The 13,097-nt window shown below is 48.2% G+C and overlaps 1 protein-coding gene across 7 annotated transcripts in view; it reads left to right on the top strand.

The window, feature by feature from the left end:
- Positions 1-13,097, top strand: part of LOC133342866 (protein furry homolog-like) — a 138,631-nt gene that overhangs the window by 100,066 nt on the left and 25,468 nt on the right. For all 7 annotated transcript variants that reach the window (XR_009755191.1, XM_061552215.1, XM_061552216.1 and 4 more), the window contains 9 exons: positions 594-1,081; positions 2,015-2,230; positions 3,715-3,812; positions 4,079-4,249; positions 7,188-7,328; positions 8,893-9,036; positions 9,848-10,027; positions 11,109-11,183; positions 11,655-11,831. Coding sequence is in view for 6 of the 7 variants with exons in the window: in XM_061552215.1 (XP_061408199.1) it covers positions 594-1,081; positions 2,015-2,230; positions 3,715-3,812; positions 4,079-4,249; positions 7,188-7,328; positions 8,893-9,036; positions 9,848-10,027; positions 11,109-11,183; positions 11,655-11,831 (1,690 nt within the window). In the remaining variant the exon portion in view is untranslated. The remainder of the gene's footprint in view (positions 1-593; positions 1,082-2,014; positions 2,231-3,714; positions 3,813-4,078; positions 4,250-7,187; positions 7,329-8,892; positions 9,037-9,847; positions 10,028-11,108; positions 11,184-11,654; positions 11,832-13,097) is intronic.

Raw genomic sequence — 13,097 nt, forward strand, 5'->3', positions numbered from 1 at the left:
CGGTGAAACTCCCATAACCCACTAGGACACGAGGTGGCCAGCGATGGCAAGACATCCAATGGTCAGAAACCCATCGGCATGGTCGGCCCAAGTTTTTTTTATTTTAGGAAAGGCAATACATGCGTAATGTTGATTTATTATTTTTTTCTATTCATAATCGGGACATCGGCAAATGTTTATAAAAAATTATGGCAAAGGGGAACTTTCATCAATGAGAGAATCTGGCCCTTGGAGTGCTGTCTCTTCTTACGCTTATGTTTTATCAGAGCAATGTGATATTTAAAAAAAAAAATGTCCTTGAAGAATAATTTCGCAAACTTCTTAAATGCGGAAACCTGCTCACAAAATAAACTGAGACTTGGCGAGACTTCCCTGTGAAAATGTAGTATATTACATTTCCTACTGTGTAAATTTTTCATGGTTGTACTATAAAGTTCTCTACTATGCGTGTTTGGGTTGTACCACGTGTTGTTTGCATGATATCCGACGTCTCCACACGCTGCGAGCTTCTTTAAGAACTCGTGCAGGAACGGTACGACCTGAGCGCACGTCAGAGATGTATTACATTCATTTATCGCCTTTCTGTTGCTCAGTTCCCTGGACCCGGCGCTCTCCACCAAGATGGAACCGAGCCGCTGCAGCACGGGGCAGCTGCATCTCAGCTCGAGCCCCATCCGCACTGGTAGCCTGTCGAGCTGCCACAGCGCCAGCCCCAACATCATCATCAGCAACATCATCAGCGGCATGGGCAGGCGCAAGCGCAGCAACTCGGCCTCGCAGAAGCACGCGCTGCTGGCGGATGGGGGCTCCGAGTGGCGCAGCATCACGCTGGACCGCCCGTACGAGCGCGTCCGTCGCAGCAGCCCCCTCGCCAAGGCCCGCAGCCTCACCTCGCTTGCCGATGATGGCGGAGGGGCGGCGGGGGGCGTGGCGGGGTCGGGAGCGGGATCGGGGATAGGCACGCCGCCATCAGACCCCTTGGCTCTGCTCACGGTCATGTTCTGGGGGGCAAGTGCCCTGCTCGAGTCGGACTACGAGAGCGAGTATCTCATGGGACTCCGCCTTCTCGAAAGGCTGCTGGGTGAGCATGAGACGAAGAATCCAGCCAATTTTTCGCCAGAGTAGTTGTAACCCTTCGTGTCCCTGGGTGAACAAGCTTTGTAATAATGACATTAATGTTACGGAACAGCCCACAGAAGCAGCTAATACAGAAGCTACCTTTGAGAGCCCTTGAAGTAACTTCTCATCGACATATCAGTGTGCAGAATTGTCCCACGTGGTAAATATGTGGATAATGTTCGACCCATGGTAGTCAAACCAATATATTTTGTTCAATTAATGGACGACCGAATTTAAGTTTATAGGAAGGTTGACCCAATCCTTCATCCCAATTCCAAGGTCGATAAAATAATTACCTAATTTGGGCATCAGGGGCCATGACTGTCATCACCATAGCAGCGTGGCAGTTATTTTGACAACGATTAAGTCACGATCGAGGATGGGCTTTCGAGCAGTGATTGGCAAATTGTAACTTGAACCGAGAGAGCTGCATATGATTCCCGGCCTATAAATTTTCACATGAGAAGCAACTTCATTGAGCTATCATTTGTGGCCGGGTCGCTTCTTAAAAATACCTATATAGCTCAGTGAGCCTTACCTGGTAAAATAAAACATAGTTTAGTTTTTTAGTTTTAAGAACTCCATTGGGAATACAAGAATGGAATTCTACACATGGTTGCTACTTGCCCTGGTCTTCCCAGGAACATCTCCTATTTGAAGTCACTGTCCTGGGATATCTGTTAATACTTCCTGGACATTGGTCGTCCTGTTTTTTTTTTAACCCTTTTCCATTCCAATGCCGTACGTGTACGTCATCGGGATTTGATTGTGTTTTGCGGCCTTGTCGGTCAGTTTTCAAATGCCGTATGCAAAAAAAATAAGATCAAGTTCGTAAAAAAAAAATTATCACTTTTCCGTCCCTACACCCCTCATCGGGCTCCTACCACTGACGCAGGCCACGCGCTACCTCTGGATGATGGAGCCAGTAGCAAGGTGTGGGAGCGCCTGGAGAAGGCCCTGGCCCAGCTGCGGTGGGCCGGATTCCCAGGCCTGCAGCTGTTGCTGCTCAAGGGGCTGACGTCCCAGGCCACTGTGGAGCTCACGACGCGCCTGCTCAGCCGCCTCACTCCCGTCTCCCGTGTCGCCGTTATCGACGCCTCCCAGGCAACAGGTGAGGGCTGCGATCTGTGCTTCACCTTTGTCCATGGTCACCTTGTAAAACAATATACTTTGACCTTACATTTACACATACTGTAACAAGAATATACCGTATTCTTGACACTATAAAACACACCTTATTTTAAGGTAAAGGTTGGTGGGGGGTGCATCTTATAATCCGGAGACTTCATGGTCTTCTGGAAGCTGTGGTTTAATCTAGTTCAGGGATAGGCGACCTATGACTCCGGAGCCGCATGCGGCTCTTTGAGGGCTGCTTCGTGACCACCGTCTTGTATTCACCACCACTGTGAATTTGCGGCTCTTGAAATATTTAGGGGGTTTTTTCACCCAATTCTAAAAAAGTGGCTCTTGTTACTTTGGTGGCTGACCCCTGATCGAGTTGTTGAGAATCATCTTCCGGAAGATAGTTACCAGAGCAATACATTGACGGAGGTGCAAGGGAAATACACCTCGTTATTAATTGCAAAGGCATGATGGGCTGAGTTGACCCCTCAATGTGGATTTGAGCTTATTCTTTGTGAGTTAAACTCTATAATCACAGAGCTACCACACTATGCAAAATTACAGTACAACGATGGGGGGAGGTGTGGCACAGCAGTTCCGGCACTGTGCTGTGTTTTTTTATTCGACAACATGTACGGAACGCAAGCGCTTTCACGTTGATTTATTTTGTACATAGGGACATTCATGATACGTTTCCGTTTGACTTGAAAAAAAATTCTATCATCAGGTGTGAACAAGCTCCGATGCTTTTTGGTTTACAGATCTCCACCATCACTGCGGTGTTTGGATCTTGTCACCTGTAGTAATATTAGGAAGGCAATGAGATAGGTAGCCATTACGTGGAGGGAAAATATAAGAAAAAAGAAACTAGTGAATTAAAAGGCCTGTCTTGTTATGATAGATAACCCAAGCTGTGCGATTGGCGATGAAGGTGTTTTACAAAGTTAAACATTTTGATGATGCACTTTTATGGTTCAATAGCGACACGATGCTGTGGGTAGAGGCATTGGCGGTTTTGCCAGTGTGCCTCTCATTGACTTGGCATTGTTGCCCCATGCTGAGATCTTCTCATCACTGTCCCTCCTTGAACAACGTGACTGCCGTGCAGTGCATGCAGCAGCAGCCCCAAGCCTCAACGCATAATTAGCCCCAGTGTTTATTAAATAATGAGGAACACCCTCAGCCAAACCCAAGTGGCTATCCGCAACTTGTAGTGATTATGTCTGGTGTGCATTGCCTTCAGCTAGTAGTCCATATGTTATCACAGTTTGGACTATTTTATTAACCGCAATTGCCCAGTAACTCCTGCGAGGAAGTATCATAAGTATGCCCTGCATTGCTCACTTGTCAAATCAACATAGAAGACACCCCGTGTGCCGTTGTCACCGAGTGGGTTTGCGGCCGTTTTCTCCACTCATTTGCGATTTGCGTGCGATTGTGTGTGCGCGCGCGATTTGTGTGTGCGCATCGCAGGTTTCCCACTTAACGTCCTGTGCCTCCTGCCACATCTGGTGCTGCACTTTGACAACCCCACACCGTTCTGCAAAGAGTGCGCTGACAAAATAGCGAAGGTAAAGCCTGCCTGTCACGACTGTGCCGAGCGGGCCAGGTGGCTCTCAAGGGGTTAAGTAATGAGCCGGAACCGTTGAGATATCCTGGATTTTAATCCCGACAGCCGCCAGTGATTAAAGTTTGTTCTCGAGTGGAGCGATTTAGTGGTCTCAGTCCAGTTACCAATGACTGTACAAAACCCATTATGTTACATTTTGCTCTTCCACTGGCGATGTCAAAATTCCAGCTCTGGTAACAAAATGACTTTGGCCGTTTGTGGGTGCAGGTGTGCCTGGAAGAGAAGACCACGAAACTGCCCAACCTAGCCCACGTGATGTCAATGTACAGCAACCGCACGTACACGCGCGACTGCACGGTGTGGATCAGTGTGGTGTGCTGCTACATCCACGACACCTATGGCGACTACACACTCAACCTCGTGGGCTACTTGGCAGAGGTGACGAAGCATTCCTCTATACCAGCACAGAAATACTGTCGTACGGATGCTCACCATATATATGCTTAAGACCTTATTAACCCTTTCCCGTTCCGACGACGTACTTGTACGTTATCAGTCTTCGGATTCTGTTCCGGTGACATACAAGTTCCGATGACGTATTTGTACGTACGTGTATGTGATCGGAATAGAATCGGAAGAAAAATTCCAACAAAATAACCTTATCGGTAACGAGGCACCTAACAAGGCCATGCGGGAGGGCGTGGCACAGTTTGGCGCCAGCTATCATGTAGAGTGCGGTCGTGTCGCTACAGTTCTCTGCGGTGAGTACAGTGTTTTTAAGAGTAATGGCGCTACGCCTCTCTAAATATAATTAACGCTGAACCGCTTGGCCGTTGCGAGATTCAGCGGTGAACAGGACCATCCCTGCAACTTGGAGACGTCTTGGAAAGGGGAAAGGGTTAAGACAGAATTGTCGAGGTGTGGTCCTGAGATTGTTTGCTCACGCCACTGCTGGGGAAAAGGTCTCTGCTCGAGTGAACTTGAGGGTCCATAACAGAGTTTTTTTTGGGTTCTATCGTGTAAACATAAATGTGTCTTTAAACCCGCCACCACCCAACACAGCCAATCAGTAAGGTTTGTCACGTAAACAGAACATACCAATTCGTTACTAATACAGTACAACCGGTGTGTTGGAGAGAAAATTCACAACATTTACAATCTGAGTACGACGTTTCGCCAGTAATTTACAACTAGCATCATCAGACGGCAGCGAGATTTAACGACATTTATATTTACGCGATCTAACCCAAAAAAACCTGCATTATGGATGATATTGGTCACGTAAGCCCTACGTGTTGAACTGAACTTGAGGTTGTTTGGACTACTCTTCCACATTGACCAAATGTGTTGGAAGAGGGGTGTGTAAGCACACTCCTCCTCACCACACGCGGAGCTGCGGAGCACCCGACTCTGCTGTGCCCGTGTGATACTGCAGAGTAGAAAGAGGCGGAGGTGATGTGAGGAACGTACTCCATAGTTTTAACTGGTGCGCCGGACGATGTAATGGAACCGTCAAGCTCGGGATTGCAAGTCCAGTGTTTAAACCGTTATGCCGTGGCAGCTCCCTCAGACAATATTATATATGCGCATATGCTTCACGCCTTATTATATATGCGTATTTGCTTTACACTTTGTGAGATGTTTGTTCGTGAGACTTAAGAAACTGTAATACATGAGACTACCGAAAGACCTAAAGAATATGAGACTGCAATTAATGTGCCTCAAAGTTAAGTTTATTATGGAAAAATGATTTAAGCATGGGTCCTTTGCAGAAGACTAATGCAGCCCTGCTGACATCCTGGATTAATATCAGGCAGTCACCCATGCCTAAGTCATGTTCTTGAGTGTAGCTTTAATGTTTAAGTCTAATCACCAATGAATGCATAAATATCCTTCTATAAACATTTAATGGTATGCTTAATTCTTCCAAGATCTGCTTCAAGGGTTTATTTTTCAGATAGAATGAGCAATGAACGTTTATAAGCACAGCTAACAACTGCATCATAGTTGATACATAAAAGACCCTTAAAGGATATTGAGAAAAGGCCCCGTGATTTAGGCAAAACTCTGCTCTAGTGGTTAAAAAAAAGACAACACAGGAATGCATAATTGAGCGCTGCAGGTTTACTCAATGGATGGATGTTTAATTGTGAAATTAATTGCACAAGACGAATGAAATGATGTGTGTGTGTGTGCGTGTGCAAGTGTGCGGCGCGTGTGTACGTGTGTTTTGGTGGGAGGGGTGGCACAAAGGTTTGTGCGCATTACTAACCTGGCAAACCAGGCACCGTTTCCAGCCAACGATAACATCAATGGGAAGTGGTGTCTAAACCTGTGCAGGACCTCAAGGTCAACTGGGCCATTAATAACTCATCAGCGCAAAACGTAAAGCTTCGGCCCCGGAGAGAGACAAAGGTGGCTTGTCGTAATATGGGCCTTCAGCAACCCTACCATCTGTCGTGCCTACCCTTGGGTGCTCGCTCACAAACCCGTGCCTCCTGTAACGGCAAAAAGCGAAGGTGCTCAGCACCTGCAATTTCTTGCTCGTGCCACTGCTGGTGGAAGGGTCCCCACTGGGGTGGTTATTTTGGCCTTCTCTCTTCCACGCTGGGCGTGATGCTTTGGAAATAGGTGAGAGAGTAGCCACGCTTAGCGCCGCAACAGGCAAGCTGCCAAAAGGAGGAATTGATGTCCCCAATGTGTGCGTGCACGCGTCTGCGCTTGTCTCCTTATATATCCGCCCCTCCGATTTTAGCACAGTTGGATTCGTACGGTGCGAAACAAGTTCAACATCATTCATACGCGATGCCCATACCTCGCATCGCCCATTCGTACTTCTGGGTGCACAGAGGCGCATGGTGGGGGACTTAATAAACTTGCACCATCGTTTAATACGCTGTGCCGGGAAATCGAACCGGTGACCTACTATGACAAGTCCGTTGTGCTAACTATTATGTTGCATTACACCACAGCGGCATCCCTTACCCCTAGAATGCATGAGGCTAAACGGATCGTAATACGTGTGTGTGTGTGTACCGGCATTGGGGAGCGGGTAGTGTAGCAGGTAGTGTCGCGATTAGCAAGCTGCACTATGAACACGGTAATCCGGGTTCCATTCCCACTCACAGCCAACACCAGTGACGATTATCTGAATCGGTTCTGGGCCTCCCCTCGGTCGACTCGACCTCAAATGAGTACTTGGTGAGGTGTGTAAACATTGCCACTCAGGAGACAAAGGCAGCCGGGCATGGTGTTGGCCACCCAACCCCTCCTCGTGTGCCCACAGCCGGTCTTCAGAGATGCTCCCTAGCAGCACTTGTCCGAACAGTCTGTTAAGGCTACACGGGGGGGGGGATCTTTGTCTTTGTGCCGGCAGCTGCTGGAAAAGGGTCTGGCCAGCATGCAGCGCTCCATCCTGCTCACAATGCACAGCCTCCTCAGCCAAGTGGAGCTCACTGCCGCTCCCCTCAAGCACTTCAACCTTGAAGTCATGAAGGTCGTCAGCAAGTATGTCCAGGTATGCGTACTACCGGCAGGGAGATCTCCAAGGTGACACTCGGAACGGCGGTTAGCTTTTGTGTTGTTTCCCTCGTCTCGCAGTAAATGTAGGATCGTGCAGACCGAAGATATTTCGCGACCATCGCTGTTGTCTAAATTACCCCCCCCCCAACATCTGTCATGCTTACTCTCACCCACAGTGACTTAATCTTGAATGCACAGTAATGAGCCATATGTGTGTGTTGTGCTCCAATTTTGTTTACTTCTATAAAACTAGAAACTTTTAAAATTTTACGAGGTAAGGCCCACTGAGCTATATGGCTCTTTTTCATAAGTGACCCGCCTATCACAAATGATAGCTCAACGAAAGTGGCTCATCACGTGGACATTTATAGCGGCCAAATACTCTAAACTATCAATTTAAAACCTTTACTGTCTTCGGCAAACTGACAGCATTATTTTGTGAGTTGGCTGGCATTCATATTGAATTGGAAATGTGCAGTCGGTCACCCGTGACAGCGCTGGTAGCTGGTAGAAGCTGGCCCCACCCACCTTGCTCACCAATTTTGAGTGTATTTTTATCTTAAGTTGTGAGTACAATACATTTTTTACCAATATGCCTTTAACTCCTTGTCATCTGTATTGCACGTGTGAACAGGCAGTTTAAAGCTGTCGTGTTCTCTCGCTGTGTGTGTATAGTCCTTGAGATGCGTAACCCTGCCCATTACTCGTTGACCCAGATCACTCTTGCAGAAGAGACTTGTCATCCCTATGAGTTCACGCCTAGTGAAATTAAGTGGAGGTAAAGGTGCAGCCCTGCACTCGCTTACTGATGCCAATGTCGGCGAGCGATCCCTCCATTCGTGGCAGTGTTCTTCATTGCAAAGCCCTCGAGCCACTTGGAGCCCCCTGGTGGCCTTTAGTGCGTCCCCTTACGTGCGGCCCCCGACACAATACGCAAATGGTGAAAACACCCCTTTTCAGGCAGTGTGGCGGCCCTCCCACTGAAGATATCTTATCGGTGATAACGGCCCCTCCCTCTGAAAATGAGTGAAGAACACTGATTTGTGGGCACGAGAGACGCTACAGAGAGCATTCGGCCTACTCTTCCACCCTGACCAGATGACTTGAGAGGGGGTGGGAGTAGCCACACTACACCACCACATGGAACCCCTGCCGATTGATTAACTGTTTACAGCACTGGGTAAACAGGGGCTGGAGGATATAAGAAATATGCCCAATGCTGTGCCAAGAGAATGAACCAGTGACATGGTTGTTATTGTTTGACTTGCATCCCACTGGGATTTTTTGCACACAGCGTTGAAATACGGTGTTTTTTCTGGAAGACTTTGCTGTTTTTTCCAGGATTTTTCTGTTGCGTGCAGTCACTTGAAGATGTTTCTTGTTCATGTTTTTGTTTTGTTGCGGTTGCACCCGAGTCATGAGCTGTATAGCTCACAGGGTTATACCTAATACATGAAACTGAAACTGACATCTATATTGCAAGTCCAATGGTTCATGTGACCATTACACCATAGCAGCATCATAGAAATAACGTATATTATTATTCTGATTATCCCCAGAGCCCACACTGGAAAGAGGCACTCAATATCCTAAAGCTTGTGGTTGGCCGATCAGCCAGCCTTGGTGCCTCCAGCTCTGTTGCGGGAAATGCCTACAAGGGTCTGCCTGGAAAAACCCTGGAGTTCCAGTTTGACATCACAGAGGTGAGTGTGCATTCACGATGTCTTTGCACCATGTCGAGATCGTCGTATGCCGAGATAATCTATTGCCTCCCCGTGCTGTGAGGCACCGATACGTGGCAGTGCAGCAAGTGGGTTCAAGTGATCTTGATCAGTACATGTACTCGTGTAAATGTACAGCCATTGTTAGTCCGCTGTTGATGAGGGCCTCCCCCACACGATTTGGGTCGTGGGGGATATTTGACCATACTTCACACCGCTGCTGGTTAGTAAGATTTTGCGTTGAGTAGAAATGCAATAGCAGTTAACTTTTTTCCACTCAGCTCTCTGTTGCCCACGACACAGCCTCACAATCTATCGCCTTTAACAGCTGTCATGCATGGGTGGTCTCCCATCCAAGCACTTTCAGGATCTTCTGAGATTGGGCGCATTCTGGGCAATGGGGGCTCCACGTCTGAATGTTTGTGTATGCATGCATGTTCATTCGCGCGCGCGTGTGTGTGCGCATTTTTCTCTTAACGGGGAGAGCGGTAGCGCGCGGCATGCTGCCCTACGAACCCAGCGACCCGAGTTCGATACCCGCTCATGGCCAACACCAGTGACGATTATTTGAATCGATTTTGGGCCTCCCCTAGGTCGACTCAGCCTTAATTGAGTACCGAGGGCGATGTGTAAAAACATCACCACTCCGGAGACAAAGGCGGCCGGGCGTGGTGCTGGCCTCCCACCCCTTTCGTGTGCCGTGTCCAGCCTTCACAGATGCTCGCTAACAGCACTTGCCCCAACAGTCTGTTAAGGCTACACGGGGGTCTTTGTCGTGGCTCGCAAACCTCAGATCCCGATAGTTGGGAAGCGGCGGGACGATCGGTTGGGTCGACTGGGGCCGGACGGGCTCCTGCGTGGCATGGCGGTCAGCCGCAGCGTCTCCTCCGCCTCGTCCGGATCGGGAGCCGGATCCGGAACTGGGACCGGGACGTTGCTCCACGTCGGTTGGAAGAGACCCCATCTGTCGCAGGTTGGCAGGAAGCACCTAGTGGGGGACGTTTGTCGCCACCATGTTTAGAGTGATCATTCCGGTCAGGTCAAGGTCGTCCCCACGTTCAAGGAAGCCATGGGGAGTAGTGCTTATTTCCTCTGGAAGACTTAATCCATTAATGGAAAGTCCATGTTTCTGTGACAGGGGCCAGTTGTTTTTCTGTTATTTTTTGTTATTTTCTTTGAACATAGCTACGTGTTTTTACCCAAAGACCCAAGAGGCAAATAAGGCAAGCGATGCGTAAGAATAAGAGTAAAATACTTGAACCAAATTGCCACCAAGCCAGATCACTTATTATTATTCCCCACTAATCATATCTCTTCATAATAAAGGTTTTTGGGTTAGATCGCGTTTTGTTTAAATTTGTCAGAATAGTGAAGCCCTCCACCTACCCCCGGTCTTAAATCGAGCAGTAGGGTGATGTCATCATTTAACCCAATCAGGTGCAGAGATCAGAGGCGGAGAGGGGGGGTATTGTAATTATAAAATAGATTAGTAATCAATCTAGATTTGAAGTTTTCGTGACTCCAGGGATCCATACTCTTTGGTTCTTTCGGTAAAGTCACGTAGGTATAAAATAAAATAAATTAAATCACGACGTTTCGGGCGCAACACAAGCATCCGTCATCAGGTGGGACAACCACAGCAAGAAACAATTGCTGAAGTGGGCCAAAGGGCTGCTGTGATAAGAGGATATATAGTAATCAGTTAATTGTTATGATTAGTTGTAATGTGTATTATTTAATAACTGAACCCAAACACGATACCCAATCAGGTGCAGAAATCAGAGGTGGTGGAGGGGGTCAACAGGCACATGGGAAAAAAAACATACAACAAATTTAAACAACGTAACCTTGTTCTTCCCCCTCACCTCCGATCAGCACATGTTCACTAGGTACAATGCGGAATAAGTTCATGCGAAAATACGAGGCATTTAAAAGGAATACATATAATGCCAGGGTCGTATAGTTAAATGCTTCAGTGAGATACTTCTGCACTATGTCAAAGTGTTGACTTAACAGCCCCGGCCTCACGCGTTTTGCCTGGCGTTGTTTCACAGCGGAGGGTACGAGAGCGACTGGTGAACGTACTGTCCCTTTGCGGTGAAAAGGTTGGCCTGACGAAGAACCCATCTGTGAGTAGTGAACACTTGCACCCATCGTAGTGGCTCCAATTCGTTAATGTGGCCACGTGGCACTGATAAGAGCACATGATTCACGAGTGCGAGGGTTGTAGATTTATTATCCTTGGGTCGGTGTGCAAGTCAACAGCACCCATCATGTGGTTAGATTGACCCCACCGTAGCTGTGTGCAACTCTTAACCACTGGCTCAGGGCCCCCAACGAACACGAGCACCGTGCCCTACTCATTCGAGCAGGGAGACAATTGGACTCTGTATGAGACCGCATTACAAGATACACTTCAAGGTGAACTTGTTTGACCTTTGACCGTGAACTCTATGGTAAAAGTTAACATCTACAATTCCCATTCGTTGACATAAACACAAGCCCATTCGTTGACATGAGCATTAACCCATTCATGTACATGAACACATGGCCCATCGTTGACACGTACATGCTCGGGCCTGCTTGGGGTGACTTTACAGGTGATCTTCTCGTCCGACGGGGAGCTCGAGCTGCTGGAGCAGCAGGGGGGGCTGGGCGGCAGCTGCGAGGAGGCCGGCAGCCAGGACATCGAGTCGACGGAAGACACGACCAGCGAGCAGCAGTTTGGCGTCTTCAAGGACTTTGACTTCTTGGACGTGGAGCTCGAGGACGTGGAGGTGAGGGCTGCGTTGTGCGCGTCTGGCCGACCGGCGGTATCGGCGACACATTTGGCTGGTGTGCAGTACCGGTGGGGTAATTGTGCCGCAGTGGAGTCCACATGGGACACATGCCCTCGAGGTGCCTGTAGGATAAAGGGTAAACAAGTAGGTGCCTGGTCTATCCATGTGAAGGTTTGAACGCTTTTTCCCCTTACAGTTTCGTCGATGATGTGTTTTCGGGTCGTACCCGAATGTTGTTTGGCACTTCTTTCGGTAAAGTCACGTAGAAGGGAAAACCGCCACTTTTTTCAAAATTTCATGCTATGGATTTCACACCTGATGATGATTGCTTGTGTTGCAGTCGAAACGTCGTGAGAATTTGATTGTTTTATATTTGTAATATTTTATTATTTCCCTTCTACGTGAGTTTACTGAAAGAACCAAGAATATGAATCCCTGCAGTCAGGAAAGCTTTAAATAAAAAAATGATGTCAGATGCTTGGCTCCACGTGCTAGAAGCTTCTTCAGGAACTGCCAACATGTGGAGTGAGGCATTTCGCATTGTGCCGGACAGCACCGCGACGGAACACAAAAAAAACGTCCCAGAGTGATGCAAGCACTGTTAGTTTCCTCCTCAACCCCTCAAAGTCCGCGGCCAAGATCCTTGCTTCTCATCAGAAGTTACGACGTCTGAATGTGCCAGTTTCTATCGTCTCAAGCTCCGTAGAAACTCGTTTCAACCTCAAGTTGCTGGGTGTTACACTCGACAGACGTCTCGCCCCTTTGAATCACGCATCAGCGCGCTAATCCGGTGATGCGCTCACCACACCTGAGCTCCATGTGACATCGGACAAGGATGCTGCAATACCGTCGCTTGTAGTCAAGTTTCCACATTCCTTGATTATCTCAACTTCCTGCTGTACGGAGTCAACAATCACCTTGGCAAACGCCACCAGTGTCTCAAGAACACCCTCATAACCAGAACCGTTTGCCTGGCCCCCACGTCTTGCGAGCTCTTTAAACCCTTTGAAGTCGCTCTGCACTGGTTACCCATGCTCGAGAGAGTCCAGATCAAGGTCCGCAAGCGCTCGATTTCATAGCAAAGAGAAACCAGTCCATCCACCCATATGTATCATCACAAAAGCTACACTCATCTGCTATGGAGAAGGGCTGCTCTGTGTGAAATCCACTGAGCTTAGGACAGCAGAACTAAGGTTTTGCATCTGCAGCCTCGTTGTCTGGAACAGTATGTGGCAACTTAAGTCAGCTCAGCCTTGACAATCG

This window comes from Lethenteron reissneri, chromosome 16, assembly GCF_015708825.2.
Source record: "Lethenteron reissneri isolate LAM-NWPU_2019-01 chromosome 16, ASM1570882v1, whole genome shotgun sequence".
In the NCBI taxonomy this organism is placed as follows: domain Eukaryota; kingdom Metazoa; phylum Chordata; class Hyperoartia; order Petromyzontiformes; family Petromyzontidae; genus Lethenteron; species Lethenteron reissneri.